General features: G+C 38.3%; 1 protein-coding gene across 15 annotated transcripts in view; it reads right to left on the reverse strand.

The window, feature by feature from the left end:
* EPHA3 (EPH receptor A3) overlaps positions 1–18,337 on the reverse strand; it is a 217,701-nt gene that overhangs the window by 142,729 nt on the left and 56,635 nt on the right. For 5 of the 15 annotated variants that reach the window (XM_040568320.1, XM_040568311.1, XM_040568205.1 and 2 more), the window contains 3 exons: positions 13,413–13,452; positions 6,414–6,493; positions 5,373–6,033 (listed from right to left, as the gene is read on the reverse strand). In XM_040568320.1, the coding sequence (XP_040424254.1) occupies positions 5,373–6,033; positions 6,414–6,493; positions 13,413–13,452 (781 nt within the window). Of the gene's footprint in view, positions 1–5,372; positions 6,034–6,413; positions 6,494–7,678; positions 7,698–10,360; positions 10,380–13,412; positions 13,453–15,356; positions 15,498–16,058; positions 16,077–18,337 lie in introns of those variants that run through there. The other 10 variants (XM_040568244.1, XM_040568225.1, XM_040568328.1 and 7 more) reach the window with 6 other exon arrangements.

The raw sequence follows: 18,337 nt of genomic DNA on the forward strand, positions 1-18,337 counted from the left end.
TTTCTGGTTTAATGTAACAGGCAACTCTCTTAATAGTTATTTTATTATATATATATCTCATATACTATTATCATATATATATATATATGATCTTCATATGACCAGTTCCCACATTTAGCAAAACTGTTCCTATACAGTGCCTAAGAGTTAAAATCACACACTTCAGTACTATAAGCAACACATCCTGACTCACTCAGCTATTTCCAAGGGAAAATGTTATCATCTTTGCAGTTGCAGCAAGCATGTGTGCCTTCCGTCTGTCTTCACTTGCACAAAGCTAAACAGTTCCTCGCAGTACCTTTGTTCTCTTCACATGTAAAGTTGTCTTTTATCTACTGCTACAAGCAAGTGAAACGTATATTTACTTATTCAGAGACAAAATGATTATTTAAAGCATAGAAAAAAAAGTTTTCCATCCTAAGTATTAATGTTGCTTTGCATATTTTTATCTCAAGTGCAGTATTCATTCTACTGAAAGAATCAAGCATTGAATGCAATGGTTCAGATTTAGCAGTCACAGATGGCATTCCTTTCATATCTCTAGAAACTCACAGAGAGAGTAACATGATTTGGGATATGCTCACTATACAACTTAAAGCATTGAATAATTTAGTGTTAGTAGAAATTTCATGAAGTCTTTTTTGCAATAACCAGGCACACTTCACCTCTCCCTCCCTCACCCCTTACTCCCTTTCCTTCCATTCAACCCACCTGATTAATTGCTAAAAGTGATATACATAGGGAAGGGCCATCAGAATAAATCCTCTATTTTTCTTCTAGCTTTGTCATAGACAACATGTCAGTCACTTGTGGTTAAAGCTTACAATTTTATTACATACTTTTACAAGGAAGTTTACAATTCGGACTTGCCCAATTCCAGCAACTAAAATTTAGAACTCCCCCTGAAATGGTAGTATGCAGAAAATGTAATTTTGTTCTTAGAGTCATTCCTTTCAGGCCCACAAATTTCATTTTCCTTTTGATAACTGGAGTTGCAAGCCTTTTTTTGGTCTCGAGGCTCACCTGTTAACACCACTCAAAAGAACGTTCAAGCTCACTCATACTTCCACGTGGATATACGATTGTACACTGCATGATTGCTAATTATCATCATGAAAAATACCATTCTCCATGTCCAACTAGGCTTTCTGAAGCACACGAAATAAACCAACAAAAGAATAGACACGTTTGGGATGGAAGAGGTTTATTAGTCCAACCCTGCTAGCGCAGGATTTACTTTGTCAGCTGGTTACTGCATTTTTTAAAGAAACATCTCCTGAAAGGAGTTTTCCACCATTATTTCTCTGAGGAAGCTTCCAAATTACTACAGAACTAACAGCAAAGACATTTCTTCTAATGTTTATCCTACATTTACCCATTTATTTTGATACTGTTACCCCAACTAACCAACCTTCATATCATTAAGGCTGTTTCCTTTGTGTATCATTCAAAGCTAAAGCGAGCCTAGCTTCTCCACATAAAAATCGCTCATTGGACAGGTGATGTGAATGCTCCTTTCCAAACTTTATGCCACTGCATAAATTCCTGGTATACTTGCAAACTGAATATTACATGCAAGCCTCATTGCCCTTTTCATAAAAATCACAGTTTACTTTAAATATCTACAGAGGCAGTCACAATGGATGACTCAGTCAAAAAGGATGAGTGAATGTATGGAGAAATTACTCTGTCTTCCAAATAAGAAGGCACTGAAAGAGAGGGAGAGCCTGAAAAATAGACAGCAGAGATAACAGAGGAGAGAGATCCAGACTCATGTTAATAGAGAACTGAAAAGGTAGCAGTTATGTATTATTTCTTACTATATAAGGATATGGAAAACCTTACCCAACTGACTTAAAACAGAAGACAAACACATTAGAAGGTATGTTTTTCCACACAGGACAAGTTATGGAATTCACTGCCATAAAACTTACAGATATGAAATATACTTGAGTCAAAAAGGTAGACAAATTAACAGGTGGCAGGTCACTGATTCCTATTATATACAGTTTTTCTTACAACACGTGCCTTAAGGCTTTGTAACTCACTGGCTGATTGGTAAAAGCCAAAGAGCACACCTAGTAAAGGAGTGCTTTATTCAGTTTCTTTTTTCCTTAAGAATCTGCTCCGAGATTCTGTCAGAGAAAGAATACTAAGGCGCATAAACCTGCTTCGATCTAATTCACTATAGCTGTTTTATGGGAAACAAATGGAAAAGATGAGCTATCCACGTTGACTGCAGAATCAACAGAAGACTCTCAGAAGGTGTTTAGTGTGCAGTTCTAACCACATTTTTTTCCTAATCAAAGGTTAAAACAGTAATTCTAAGAGAAAAGATGCTATAAAGATGTAGTTTGGACAAGATGGTACTAAGACAATTTAGAAAAGACATTGTGAGGAAATAGCCTTATTTAACCATGAAATACTACATAAAGATTGAATAGACAAAATCACTATGACGCATGTGCTGACAAAGCTCCAATAATAAACAGTGTACAATGGATTAGATATTCTATATTTAGTTAACTACTGCATATTAGATAACACAGATAAAAAGTATGAAAGAGTAGCTTCTCCAATATAGCACAAACATGACATCTTACCTTACCTTATATAACCCTACTCCCTACAAAATATTTAACAGGTGCCAAAGTCTTTGCTAGAGGAGGTGTTAAATCTTAAATGTTAAATGCAGTTAACTGAAGTAGATTATGAAGACCAGCATTCCTTGAGCTGATGTATACAACTGCCTTTTGAGAAATTGTTTCTCCACACCCTCACAATACTGAGGACGCATATGGTCACAGCAAAATGAGCCCTGCTTCTTTATCTGACTGACAGGTGGATACCATACTGCTCAACTTGTAAAATGTTGATCAGCTGGTAGAACTAAGAACAGAACAACAATCTTACCGATGAGAACCAAGACGCTCAATAAACCCAATAGCCCAGTCTTGGCTTTTCATAGGGTATGTTTGTATTACACCAGTAAGAAAAGAGGCTTGAGCCTTATGTCCTCTTTTCCTGGTTAGACAGAGAAAGGGAAGCAGTCTCAGAAGCATGTTGAAAATGGTATAAATTGTGTTATTTTGAGGGTGTGACTATGCCTTAATATTTTGCCAAGTACTGAGACGGGATGTTCTCAATAAAATTTAAATGGGCTGATTACATACCATTAGGGTCCTTCATTTTAATCGTCACAATGACACTGTTTCGAAAAATAACATTACTAAAGCAAACAAATTAAAAATAAAATATAAAAAAAAATCAGAAACTGTCCAAATACAGGATCAAGTAGTGATGGCCATTGTAAGTCAGTGAATGCTTCCACCTACTCTGAAGACAAAAATTTCTATTCATTGCTATTCCAAACTTCATCCGAGCATTTTTTTTCCCCTCAATTATGCCTTGATTCCAGCCCATACTTGCAACATCATTTTGACCGTTCTTCACACTCTACGATCCTGACTATACGGTTCTCTTGCTGACAAACAACCAAAAAAACCCCCACACACAAAAAAAATACAGAAGGATTAAGAGGAGAGAAGAAAAGAAAAGGAAAGGAAAGGTGCAAGAGCAGCCTTCAGCAGGAGGTCAAAGCATATACTTAAAACTGAACTTTTTCCAAACCGTCCAACTCCTGCTGAGTTGCTGATACAGACAAATGGGAGGTTTTGGATTACTGACTGCCTTTAGAGTGCCACTTCAATCACACCACACTGAAAATATTTGATAAATATGACTTCCAATAAAAGTTAGCAGAACATTATATGTTAAATCAGAATAAACCAGAATGACCTGTCACTATTGTTAATGGTTTCATCATGCATCACTCCCTTGATCAACAGTTGGTGAGGAAGTTAGAAAAAAAAAAGATGAAGAAAGAGAAATGATAGTAGTTCCATGATCTGATTTTATGCCTTCAAAATCATGAATGATATACCCATACACGCATGTAAACTCACCCTAATCTCTGCAGAACAGAGTAGGAGCTGCCTGGCCTACCCCAAGCATCTGACAACCTGTTTTTAATAACAGGATTTATTTTATTTTACTAAGCTCAACTCTTGTTTGCTCACTTGTTTGACACTTTCTGCAGTGATTGTCTTTTTGCACTCATGTATAACTGAAATTGCAAACCAACTGCTCTCAACTGTCTACAGGGAAGCAAGCTCTATAGTTAGCTAGATCTTATCCAACAATTAGAAGAATATCACCAACTTTTCAACATTTTTAAGCATAGCTATAGGAGGCCCTAGATAAAGCATTCCTGCACACCAAAATAATCTCTCCTGGTTTTAGCTCTTAGCAGAACAGTTCAACTCATTTTTCCTAATAATTGTAACTAACTGCATACATAAAAGCTCAGCTCCCCTATTTATTCACTGTGAGGACAAAAACAATTTAAAATCTACTTAAAAGCAAAACCAAGTAAAAGACACTCATACGCTCCTCCAGATCCTCCGAGGCAAGACACCATTATTAAAGGAACAGGTTTCACAACTACTGTGGCTATGCCTACTCTTGTTTGGCGAGCTCCTAGTAGCCCCCCAAGACTTGCATGTTAACTTTCATTAATTTGCTTAACTAAAGACAATTTTAACAAAGCCAGCACCCTTTCAGGCACTCTGCAAAAAGAGGTTAAAAACTCAAGCGTCACAAAATCCAAATTATACTCTTTGAAAAAGCAAAACGTAGATCAATGTTTTGATTAATACTGAAGTTAGATAAATATTTTATGCATTCTAATATCATTAAAGAAAACTTTTCTAGGAAAAATCAACATCTCTGCTGTAAGTCTGTTCTTGGGAGCATTCACAAAACCACAGTTTGCAGAAAACAAAGGTTTGCAAAAAATGATATCGAGTTAAATGAAGGAGCCTTAATGAAAATACAATTTTGAAATTCAAACATTTTTCCAAATATATCTGCATTTAGGGACTACATTGCCTGAAATAATGCTATTTTTTCTGACCAACTCCAACTAATCAATGCAGCTCAGCAGCAGATACCAACTACTTATACACTAACACACAAAGTTAAAAAAAAAATCACACAAAGAATAAAATATTTTGACATAACACATTTGAGAAAAGTTTAACTACTGAAAGGAAACCCAAGAGTAGTAGAGAGACTGTATTTGCTACATACTGTATTAACTAAAAATCAATTTTTCAACCTTGTCAAATATTTTAAAATCAAATTACATTACTTACAGAGATCAAATAAACCCCATTTTCACGGCAATTTTATGGACTAATTTATTTCTCTCAAGAATTTGCAGAAAATTAACATGACCCAATACACAGAGTAGGGACATAAAGTGAAAGCCCTGTTAATAATCAAACTGTGAACATGGAGTGCATCGTTACCTTGGCAGGCAAAGCCTCTTTCTTCATAGCCAGCATTACACAAGCACTTCCCTATGGGCACTAGCCATTCTCCTTCCGTACTGCAGTACATCTTGGGCGGCTCTTCCTCCTTGGAATGGTTGACACAAGAACCCCGCACCTCCACCAGTGACTGGGAGTCCATGGGAACCGTATCTGGAAACACGGCGAGGTTCTTGACAGTGAAAGGGCACTTTTTGAAGTACACTCGCACTGAGACTAAGGCAACACATGCACCTACATCTTGAAAAGCCAAGTAAAAGCCTTTCCTGCTAACAGGCCCCACCTCACGGACTTCTGTATTCAGCTTTAGAATTCGGTCCCCAAGATCCATTTGGGTGAAGCTCTCATCAGCCGCAATGGTGTCAATCTTTGTAAACTGATGCTCTCTGAACTTTACCGAATGGTCATCGTCGGATTCCATGTAATACAGATTGAAAGTCTCTTTGCAAGTGCCCAGAACTAGAGGAATACTATTGCAGTCCCTCAAGGTAAACTTGAGCTCCACATATATCTTCTGAGCCGAGTTGCGTGGAATCCAGTTTGTTCGCAGCCAATTGTTTTGACTGTGATCCATAACATTGCACACCTGGTAAGTTCTGATTGGAGTATAATGCTCATCAACACCACTGATCTCTTCCCACTGGAAGAAACAAAAAAGAGGAAAAAAAGGAAATATCTTAAGATTAATGAGCATACTAATAAAAATCCCATTTAGAGACAGAAGCTGTGAAAAAGCAAGCCCAAATAGATCTGATACCACTTTGGCCATTACTATAAAATAGTCAGTAAAGTCTGGCTCACCTTGCACTTACTATTTTTCTATTAAAACTTACAAACATTTTCAATGAACATAGAATTCACTCATAAGAAGTCAGTTTTTACCAAGTTATTCCAAGGTGGCATGAAAGGTACTACAGTTTTACACTTACTGAAAACTGGTTTCTTAAACTAATGGTAAATGTTTACTATGCAGTGCTTTTGATTGTGATCCCAATGTGTCTTTACTACAACCACACTCACCTCAGACAGAAGAGGGTCCTCTCTAGAACACCACATTTGCACTGTTAGAATCAAGCTGTACTTCAAAGACTCAAACAAGACTCAGAGTCCAGACATAAAAAAAAAAAAAAAAGCCATTGACTCCTGCTGAAATTCCACATAGAATAACGTTTTACATGCTTTAAGTTTCTTCAAAGCACGACAGTTGATTTTGCTCAAGATATATGTCTTCAGGACAAGTAGTCCAGTTTAGCTCACTTTCCAGATTTATTAAAATTTACTATCAACTTAGTATCTCAGTTACTAAATTCTTGCGTATACTCTATAAGCTATAATGCTAAAATAGATTTTGAAGAATATGTTGTCATTGTTTGGTTTGGAGTTGACAAATGTACTTGACCCAGATAGGGAAAGAATGGGTTTCCTATTTGTGAATGACTCATGGGCCAATCCCACCTGGATTCTGAAGTCAGTTACAGGACAGGAATATTTGCTATTCACAGGAAAAAAAGAAATCCTATAGGGGTACTTAAAAGTAAATATTTACCATTAAGGCATTCACCATACACAACTGAGTGAATTCATATGCATCTTCCTTTGCTTTCTCCCCAAATGGATGACTATGACCACTTGTTTGTTTTTCTTTTGTTTTTCAAGTCACAGCTTTTCAACTTTTATCCACACAAAACCAGCAGCTGTTCTATATTCTGAGTCTTATAATACAAAATGAAGGAGCCTGACCACTAGAACTAAAATAATCCTTGCCATGAACATCACCTGTTACAGGATTACACCATCATTTAGGTCAAAAGGGACCCCATCCACCCCAACTCCCTGCTCAAGCAGGGTCAGCCAGAGCAGGTTGCTTAGGATCATGTCCATTCAGGTTTTTGACCATCTCCAAGGTTGGACACTCCACAACTTCTCTGGGCAGCCTGCACCAGTGTTCAGTTGTGTTCAGAGTACAAAAGTTTTTGCTTGTGTTTAAATTTCAGTTTGTACCCACTTCCTCTTGGCCTTCCACTGGGCACCAGAGGGAAGTCTGTTTCCATACTCTTCATGCACTGCCATCAGGCATTTATACACACTGCTAAGATTCCCCTGAGCCTCATCATCTTCTTTTCTATGCTTCAAACTTAATTACACAATAAAAAAGGCCAACTCCTATCGTGATAATGAAGTGTATCCTAATAGGGCATATGCCAGCACAGCGGCTACAGAAATCCCTGTTTCCCTGTCACCCACATACACAGCCTTTGCAAAAACAAAAACAAACAAACACACACCCACAAATACTGTCCCACAGCAGCGACCAGATGCAGTGCACCTCGGGAGCAGCACAGCGTAAAACAGAACTACTGCGTGGTTCAAGTACGGGTGTGAGATGTGAAGTAGACTGAAATACATATGTTACGAGAAATCACTGCCACCCTCGGAGAACAGAGGCAAAGAAAAAATTCTTCCAGGAAAGCATTTTCTCTCAAAAATCAAGTCACGTCAATGCTATATTTAAGATCTCAGTCCAAGAATTATTCATTTTACATAAGCACCTTTTGCTAAAGTGTCTTCAAATACTGCAGAGAAAACACTGGGAAAGGATTATTCCCACTTAGCAGACAATGAAACTAAGGTGCAGAAACAGCAAGTGCCTTTAGAGAGTCTTTGCTTTGCAAGACACACTTATTCCACCCTCCTCCCCTCTCTCTCTCACACATGGAAGATGGGAAGAGAGAAAGAGAGAGAGGGGAACAGCAAGAGGGAGAAAAAGGAGTTGGCCGTATCACAGTAACATCTGAGAGTACTCAGTCCTAACCCACCAACGCAAGGATGTTTTGGTATGACTAAGAGCTGCTCTGCACAATGAAATTGTCCACACACCACTGAAGATCTGATTTTAAATCATGTTATTAAACCAGCAGATAAAAACAGTGTAAATACTCTTCCTTTAATTGAAACTAAGTTTATTTTAGTTCATTTTAAGGAACTGACTATACACAAGTTTTATCTCTTCCTGCCTGCTTTGGCAGAGCTAAAATCAAAGTCTTTGCATATGCACATGGCAGCTGAAACGCTGCAGCAAGCCGTGCCACACTGCGCTGCCGGAGAGGTAGCGGTCCTGGGGCTTTGGGAGCCAAGGCTACTGCACCAGAGCCCATGGTCACCGAAGAGCTGGGTGCCCCGTGGTAGCCCATCGTACAAGGACCTGCCCTCAGGTGCACGAGAGGCATCTGGACCCTAGCTCCCAGCCTCAGCTCTCAAAACTCTCCAGAGGACCTTCCTCTGATATCCATCCTTGTACTAGTACAGCCTCCTGAGCCAACAGACTAACCTCGGTGCAACAAGCCATTCAGGTGCCGTCATTGTCTCACAGGAAGATGGATACACCTACTTAACTACAGGTCTTACCTGGACAAATAAAAATTCACCTACAAAGTTCAACTACTAGATGAAACTAGGTAAGGTTATGAAACAGCATGTTATGGACGTTTAAAGCAGCTCACAGTGATCCATACGTGATCTACTTATTTTCTCTTCCATAAAGTTTTCTCATCGGTTCAACGTATTTTACACATCCAATGGGAGATAGAAACAAAATCAGAAACTTGCAGCATTTAAAGCATTTCTACAGCAGATGTTATTTTTCTGGACAAATCTCACTGTAATTTTTGTTCATAGCTTTCTTATCTGGCATGCCTACCCAGGGAGCTGAATTGCATGATAAAGGTAGCACCACATCTATGTTCTTCACCTACAAGTTGCAACGAGCAGTTATCACTTCATTAATTTGTAACGAAGACAGAATTGCTGGGAAACAATTGCCACCATGTCATTGCCACTTGCATAAACAAGACTTAAAATCTATCATTTAATGCTCAAGTACTGCTGAATGGAAGGCACACTTGACCAAAATACTTAAACTGTCACAAAACTATCAAGATTGCAGCTAATGCTTTAGAAAGAGCTAAGGTGAAAAGTAAGTCAGTGAAACTACAGGAAGAGTTCCCAAATCAGAACGTTTATCAGATTCACATAGGTTGATGACTTTGATAATTCTGATAATCAAACTAAAGAAACAAGCAGTACTACATTTACATTGTTCATACATCACAACTTTTCCCAGTAAGCTATCATACTGCCATCCCCAAGTGATCTTAATTCTAAACAGACTATGAGGCTTAACTGCTCTTCATGACTTTTTTTTGAATACTACCAATGGCAGGAAACAAGAGACTGCTTTCACCAGTAGAAAAATATATCTCTCTCTCTCTGATATTCCCAGTAAATTCCCAGTAACTTGTATGCTCAAGTCACACTGACTGATGAAGTTGGGACAGAATGGATTTTTATTTCTGGAACAGATATTGTGTTTTTGTTTGTTTGTGTGTGTGTGTGCGTGTTTTGTGGGTTGTTTTTTTTCCTCTTCTCCTTCCCTTTTCTTTACAAAAGGGAATGTGGAGAAGTGGTTGTAGTGCATTTCCTAGGATGCCACACTAAAACATTCCTTGCAAATATAGGAACCTCAGGCACAAGTCCTCAATTCTTTCACTCCTCCTGTGGCATACTTCAGTTTTTGTGGCCTTTACCCTTTATTATCAAAAATCTTAAGTTTATATTAAGAAACTGAGGGCTATTAGGTGATTTACAATACAACTCATATGCCACTGCATGATTCCAATGAACTAAATCCTATCTTTCAGATTCTCATTGCTATAAATGACTATAAAACTCCTAAAAATGGTGTTTGATTATTTTTCAAGGCACCTACAGAATTCAGGCAGCTATCTTCTCCCTGAGACTCCATTGATGTTCCCAGGCAACAGTCTAACAATATCTATCTACAATTTTACTTTCCATCAAGAAATTTGGTATGATGTTATATTTGGTAAGATTGACAGGCACCATTTAGATACATCCAACTGTTCTTAAACATAAAAAAGTAATTCTGATTGTGGCTGGGTGGGACGTACCTTGAACTACACAACCACTACGCACTCCAGAATACAGGTTGGGGGGACATTGCTGAGAAATCAGAACAAACATGGTAACTTGGTGAAATGATTCCAAAACCTCAAAAAAACATCTTCATGTGCTAAGATGCCCCAGCCTTACTAAGAAGAGCAGTCAAACCACTGCTTGTTTCTAAATGAATAAAACACGTGATATTTTTCTTGTCAGTGAAATTGCTTTTTGCTATCTATGAGGTGTTCACGTAAGCCACCATTCAAACCCTTCCCCAAATCACTTTTTGCTCAAATACTGAAAACTGACCCTGCTGTCATTTGCTGGCTTTTAGCATTCAGTACGATTTCTCAGTCAGCAAAAACACCATCTTTATTACACTTCACTCAGCAATGACAGAAAAGTATGCCTTCCCGTGTACACACACTTTCTGCCTTCTGCTACTCATTGAAGCAATTCCCTTTCCAAACAAAAACATTACGATAGGAATCTCACGTTTCAGATAGTCAATGTATCCAACTTACTAACATTCCACTGACAGAATACCCACTGGCTCCTAATATCTTTTCTTTTCTTATTTCCCCCTTGGTTGCCAGGCAATTACAATACAAAGAGGTAAACAAGCACGAAGCCTGGTAGCCTACACATCTATGGCTCATGCTTGGCATCCAACATGGATTCTGCTGTCTAACAAAAGATGAGTGCGAATAGAAGTCTTTCTGATTGGGAGCATTAATGCACTTGTTTTCACTCTCTCCCTCTCTGTCCCCCCTCCCATTGCTTATTTTCATAAATCTTACAGGAATTTCAGTCTCCAGAGACCTCAGCTCCACTGTGAAGCTCTGTGAAAATTCACCTCTGGGTTCAAAAACCATTACGTGGCATCATCATCTTCTTCCCTGTATATACACACAAGTAAATGCACGTGTCTCTGTGTAGTTCCAACTCCTTCAGAGATCATGCTAAAAAGAAGGCAGATATGGGCCACAGTGCTTAAAACAGTAAGATTAGTGTAGACCCTGTTTATTTCTAAAAATAAAAAATAAAAATCTGTATTTGCAAGCAGAGAATCAAAATGGTCAAAATGTTCTGTTCCGAGCTGAAGTTAGACATACGAGGGCTTCATGCAGTACTTGGAATGCTGAAATATTCCAAAGCTGCATTATACAAGTTCAGTTCCATCAAGTACTGAGATCACTGACCAGCAAACATTTGAGACAAGACACTGTATCATCCTAATACTGTTTGGAATTAGCGTTTGCCTCAGTGAGTTTACAGTTACATTAAATTTACATGAAATTAATAATTTTGGACACAAGGACAAAAGTTACAGCTGACAATTAAGAAAAAGACTCCTGATCATGAGCATAATGGAGACATTTCCCACTAAAAAGTTATCTCCATTGAAACTACGAGATTTCCATCACAAAGAAGTATTTGACTTAGTTTTTTCCATGAAATCATTAAAAAGGTTGGATCCTAGAACTTATATTTAACATCTATATGTTTGTGTCACAAAAAAGTTCATTTTCTTGTCATGGAAAATGGAAGTGCTAACAATAAATATATTCCTAACCAAACAAATTCAGTTCCTATTACATTTTTGTCAACTTGATATTACAAGAAAATTGTTTCATGTATTTGTCACTGGAAAAGTTAAGGATCCTTCAGCATTACACAGTGCTCTGTTATTTATCTTAAAGTGTGGGGAAATTAATCCTCACTGACATAAATCTTTCATTCACTTGTTGGTCTGTGCCTGACACTTGCCTAAGAATCCATAATCCTGCTTTCAAGGGACATCAGCAATTAACTTTACTAAGAGCATGAGCACAGCCTGAGTTGAAATGCTCAAATAAAACCCCAAGTATATCCTGTGAAAGATGCCTTGTGATAAGTAAGACTTTCAGAGAAGACTAAAAACTGAAGACATACTTCTGTTGAGGAAAAAAGAACAATAAATCTTTAAGCCCAGCCATTACCATCATAGGCATCTGTATCTTTAGAAAAGATCCCAAAAGATCTACAAGTCATTTTCTGACAACTTTCGCTTCTTACCTTAATTAAGTGAAAAGATAATTCATAATAAGTATGAAACATCAGACATATTCTATACCATGACAACATAAACGGCAAGATCAAAGGCCTCATGCATGGGAATATTCACCACTCATCTAAAGTTTTTAAAAACATGCTGTAAGACTTTTACCTAAAAATCTTTCAATATGATAAAAGGTAATTATATCATAATATATGCATAAATTAAATATTACTTATATATACATATAATTAAAATATGTATTTCAGTCTAACACACTTTACTGCACCAAGGTTTTATTCCAAACAGGTGGGCCTATTGAAGCACACATTTGGTAAATTGGTATCAGGATTTACGACAAGACAAATAACTGATACCTCTTTTGTTTCACTACTTAGACATTCTTACTTTAGTACTTAGATCTGCAGATTTTTTTTTTTTCAGTTATGTTCCATAAATCCAAATTCAGATTGGTAGAAGAATCAGATTTTACATATGTTGACCATGATTCTAAGACGTTCTACTCAACTTCATAGCCAACACACAAAGAAAATCAACTTTTTAGCTACTTGAAAGAGAAGTATTCACAGAGAGACTTCTACAAACAATAGCCAAAATGCTGAGGAGTGAGAAAATCAAACAACCAACATAAAAATTAGCACACATTTAAGGAGTAGCTGGAGACTAGGAATTAAATAATTACTATCTAAATGAAAAGTAGAACCTTCCCAAAATGCTATATAAAAGTTGAACTGAATAGTAACAGGAATCAAGAGCTCTGAAAGCCTGTGCTTAACAAAAACCCTGTGATGACCATATCAGAGTGGAATGCAGTCCGGACCAGCTCATCAGTATGAAAGGCTGTCCTCATAACACCACTCAAGGCATTGATACAAACCTCACAAATACCAGTCAGCTGAGATCAGAGGATAGATAATGATCAGCTTTGGGAGTTTAATAAATTTGGGAAGGACCAGAGTAATTTTCTTCTATGTTTAGCATTCAAAAATCAATGAAATTACCTGCTGGCACTGAGATTCCTCCAGCTTCTTTTAGTTTTATCTAAGTTAAAAATGAAGAAGAGGAAGTTGAATTGCAAGATGTTTCCAATTAAGTTACACAGAGTGAAATTATTGCCAATACATAAACTTAAGACACAGATTTGATACACTTTTTCCTAGTGCTTTTTTAACAATCTATCACATTACATACCTGTTAGTCATACCTGTTAAATGAAAAAGCTTCACTGGGGTACTAGAGAAAATGTAAGGTTGAAAGAAAGCTGTATTAGTATAAAATTACATATAACGATATTTGGTCTAAGATCCACCTAGTATTCTCATGTGTTATCCTCCCTTTCTGTTCTGTTATCCACTATTCTTCACATTTACAGGAACAGAGGAAACAAAGGAGATTTTGTTCATAGCTTCAACCTAAAAGTTAGGTTTTCCTTATAACTAAGTAAAACAATTTTAGAATTACTACAAAATTCTAACAAGAAACCTCAATTTCTTGTCTGAGGAGAGATCAAGTGAAATGAGAAACTCTTTAACAGCATCTAGACACTTAATTTTGGCCAACATAAACTGAGGTAAAGCATTTTGCCTTATGAAGCATAGCTTAAGATTTATCCCCATGTTATCTAAAATAGAAACAAGTCTAATGGAAAACTCTTATATAACTTTTTGCCTGCTTTGTTTTTTTTCACTTTTTTTTCCCCCCCACTACTATAAACTAACCCCCAAATCATAGAATCACAGAATGGTTTGGGTTGGAAGGGACCTTAAAGCCCATCCAGTTCCAACCCCCTGCCATGGGCAGGGACACTTCCCACCAGACCAGGTTGCCCAAAGCCCCAGCCCCATCCAACCTGGCCTTGAACACCTCCAGGGATGGGGCATCCACAGCCTCTCCGGGCAGCCTGTGCCAGTGCCTCAACACCCTCTGAGTGAACAATTTCCTCCTAACATCTTATCTAAGAAGTCTCCTCTCTTTTAGTTTAAAGACATTATTCCTCATCCTATCACTACACTCCCTGACAGAGAGTCCCCTCCCCAACTTTCCTGTGCACCCCCTTTAGGTATTAAAATAATTTCTAAGTTTCATTAATTCCAATTTTCTATGTTATTTAAATGAACAAAACAACACAAGAACAACAACAACAAAAACAAACAATCCAAGCTTTACGCAATAAAATGAATGCCATATTTGTTCATCTCATAACAATGCTGAGCAATGTTGAGCAGCTTGCACATAATGTTACAATGGTTTCTAACAACATTCATATTTTGGAGGGATGTCAATAGAACAGAGATGCTTACCTCTCTTCCTTCCCCTGATATTATTCCCCTATTCTTTTCTATCCTCCACTTAACCCCCACAAATAGTACAGGCCATCCAAATATTTGAACGCATCTCACAAGACTTGTGGGTGACCAGGCAAGGGACTGGAAACCAACAGTATCCAAGGAGGTGACAAGACACAAAGGAAGGTGGAAAGGACCAGAGCTTCTTCCCTCTACCTCCTAGAGCTGCATCGTCCTCTGCTACCTACAGCACAATATACATTGCCACAGTGATCAGTGTAAATAAACCTCATTTCTCCAAGGCATAACAAACATGCATAATTAAACACAAGTCCTGACCCTCTTCCTCTCTCAGCTGGTAAATGAAAGCATCAAAATAACAAAAAAAGGTGTTGGATGCACTCATGTCTCCTAGCTTTTTTTTTTTTTTTTTTTTTTTAATTCTTCTGGGAAGTAACATATATATTACAATGAATAGGGTTAAAAAAAAATAGTGCAACTGTATTTGTAGGTGCTAAGCACATATTAACATCCAGTATTTGAGAAAGTAAGGGTATATACCTCATCATGGCAATACTAGACTAATAATTAAACTGAACTGCAGAAAGAGGAGTGGAGTCATCTTTTTTTCCCCCCTCTAACTGCTAGACAGCTGAGTACCTGATCATCAAACTTGCAAGGACAGCTGATTCTCACCCTTCTGCAAGCAAAATTCCCGGAATCCCAGGGAGGTAAAAAGGTCACTGCAATGAGGAAAACACCTGACTTTAACTTTCTACCAGACATCTGAACGCAGCATTCAAATGCCAGTTCAGAGCTTGGACAAGCAAAACACTCACAGCTTTATTTTCTCAATGCTGCATGTCTCCTTGAGAAACAGATTTCAGTCTAATTCATCTTGCAGGTTACCCAGATTTGCTGAGTTCCCCACACCACAGTCCCCACGGCTGGAATCTGTACTAAACTACCACTCACATAAAAGCGCCTTTCATCCACGAGCATTGTACAAACAAAGGAAGATCCACCCTTCAAGCATAGCTGTTTCAGAGATGGAAATAAACAGCTGTTTAGTACAAATGGGCATTTCAGCAAGCAGAATTTTATCCCAGATGGAATTTACCCAAGGCTGCGGACATAGCAATCTGGTGAAAAACTGTCTTGATACGAAGTGTAAGATCGTCTCTACTCGTACTCATGCATAACACTCCCAGTCATACAGCTCACAACAAGCTCCTGTTATTAATTAGAAATATTATGCATGAAATCACTGAGTCCTCCAGCATTACCTTCTGCTTCACCTGAAGCACTACCTGTGGATGTTGCCAGACACGTACTGATGGCAAATCTTTACAAAGAACTGACCATGGCGAAGTGATTCAAGAAGGAAGCCAGTTCTCCAAACCAGTATTTGCTGGCTAGGTAAACCCGAAGACAGCCCACATCCACACTTATGTCTCAGTTTCCTAAGATGTACAATAGGAACGAATTAATGGTGGGGAAATATAGATAGATGCATATAATAAAGGTAATTATTGAAAGATCTTTAAATCTTAAACAATTTAATTGTTGTTTAACCACATTTTAGATTACGCTGTAATTCCACCAAAGAGCTCATTATTGTAGAGTCAGTGACTATGTTTGTTACTATTTTAGTTATCACCTGGTCTATAATAAGAGAGTGATCATACCCATATATATATAGACACATAAAAAACACGTTAGCACATGGTTTCAGAAGCAGCAGCTAGCAGGAATTTCTAAGCATGAAACCGCTACTTAAATAGGAAAACACCACAGCAATAGAAAAAGTGAAAAGCATGTGTGCCACAGGAACATCTAAAAATTCACGTCTGAAAAAAAAAACAACAAAAAACTCTGCACTTTGTTGCTTTGTATTTGCCAGCAAGATACATAAACACCAAAGTACTTACATCAAAATGCACAAAACAGGTGCATAATCTATCATTTCTTTGGTACAGCCAGTCTTTCAAAACAATGTATTTTTACCCAATGGCATTTCCTAGAGAAATCCCAAACCACTCCATGTTGTCCTATTGTCATTAACACAGCACTGAATGTACAGTGAAAATTCAGTAGTGTTGTGCTGAATGTAACTGTAAAAAGCACCAGCTGGCTGTATTAGGAATGGCATTCTTCCAGGTCTCAAATGTCTTATTTATATACAATGGAATCCTGCCAGCTGTTTAATATTTAGGGCTAATAAATATAATTGGCAGTACTACTGCACAAGGACAAGTAACAAATACACACCAAACTACTTCTCAACAGAAAATCTGATTTGTTCTTTGACGATTAAACCAAAGATGGATGCAGAGTTCTGAGCAAATTTTACATAGCTGTTTTTTCTTCTTTTTCTTTAATCCAAACAGTATTTGCTTGTTTTCTAAAATGCCAAACTGAACAGAAAAAAATGCTAGGCATATTGATGCCAGCTGCTCTGAGACCAACAAGAGCCTTCAACCAGTGTTTTCCACAGACCATGAATAAAGAGAAATTGGCAAGGAGAGCATGCTGAGGTGGAAAGAGAGGAGACAGGGCAAGTTTCTGGGTGGGGCGGGGGTGGTGGTGTTTGCTGTTCATCCCACAGAAAGCAGTGGATCACCCCAGAAGACAGTGGGACAACACCAGCCAGCCCAGAAGTGATACGCATTCCTGCAAGCCCTTGCTTGAGTACAGGCATCCGAGATGCAAAGGTAACAGAGCTGCCCTATGGACAGGCCCTTAAATTGTGCTTGGTATTGACAATTTTCTGGCAGATGCGATATTGGCGAGGACACCACATCATTACCCAAGTGACAGAGCAGATGACCACTGTGCATAGCAGTCTTCCCCCACATCGAGAGGGTCAGTAAGAGTTGAAGGAGCTTGACCCCTTTTGCAGGCAGCCCCACAGGCTCTGTGGCCTCCACCAACACAACCGCCCCCAAGCTGGCACCATGGCTGGCAACAAAAGGGAAATACTGCGACTTCTTCTGTTAGGCCTTGGTTGCCTTGAAACTTTCTCTGACTCCTTGGCATGACCTAGATGGAGAACTAAGCTAGAAATGGGGGAGCTTAATTTGCGTGAGTGAAGCACAGTTAATGTTTCATAAATTCATGCGAGAGAACAATTTAATCTGAAAAATCAAACAACTTCCATGACAGATGGAGCCCACAGTCAATTCCATAAAAGGCTGCCTAGTGTAATTACCTTCAGTCAGAGGTATTTGTTTTGCCTTGTTTCTTTAACTTAGTTCACATGGCAATGCTCTTTTCTGACATTCCTCAGCTAAGCTGAGTTGCACACTCATACACCTCCATGTTCCCATCGTACCTTAACAACTTGAGGAGTCATTCTTTCCACTGGCTGTTTAGCACTTTCATTTAAAACTGCATTCTTAAGTACAGTTACTTAAACTACAAGGTTCGCTATCATGTCTACCAGCAGAAAAATGTTTAAGAGGCATGCACTGATGTCATCCACTTAACATTCACTTCTTCAGCTCAGCTGGTGTGAACAGCTAGGGCAGCCCATTGCCTAGATGCCTCTTCTCACACAGATCTTCACTCAGTGTCTAAGCTTACCCCTCCAACATCCCTGCCACATATTTCAGCTGTGGCAACATCCACAGCCTATACCT

This window comes from Cygnus olor, chromosome 1 (genome assembly GCF_009769625.2).
Source record: "Cygnus olor isolate bCygOlo1 chromosome 1, bCygOlo1.pri.v2, whole genome shotgun sequence".
Taxonomy (NCBI): domain Eukaryota; kingdom Metazoa; phylum Chordata; class Aves; order Anseriformes; family Anatidae; genus Cygnus; species Cygnus olor.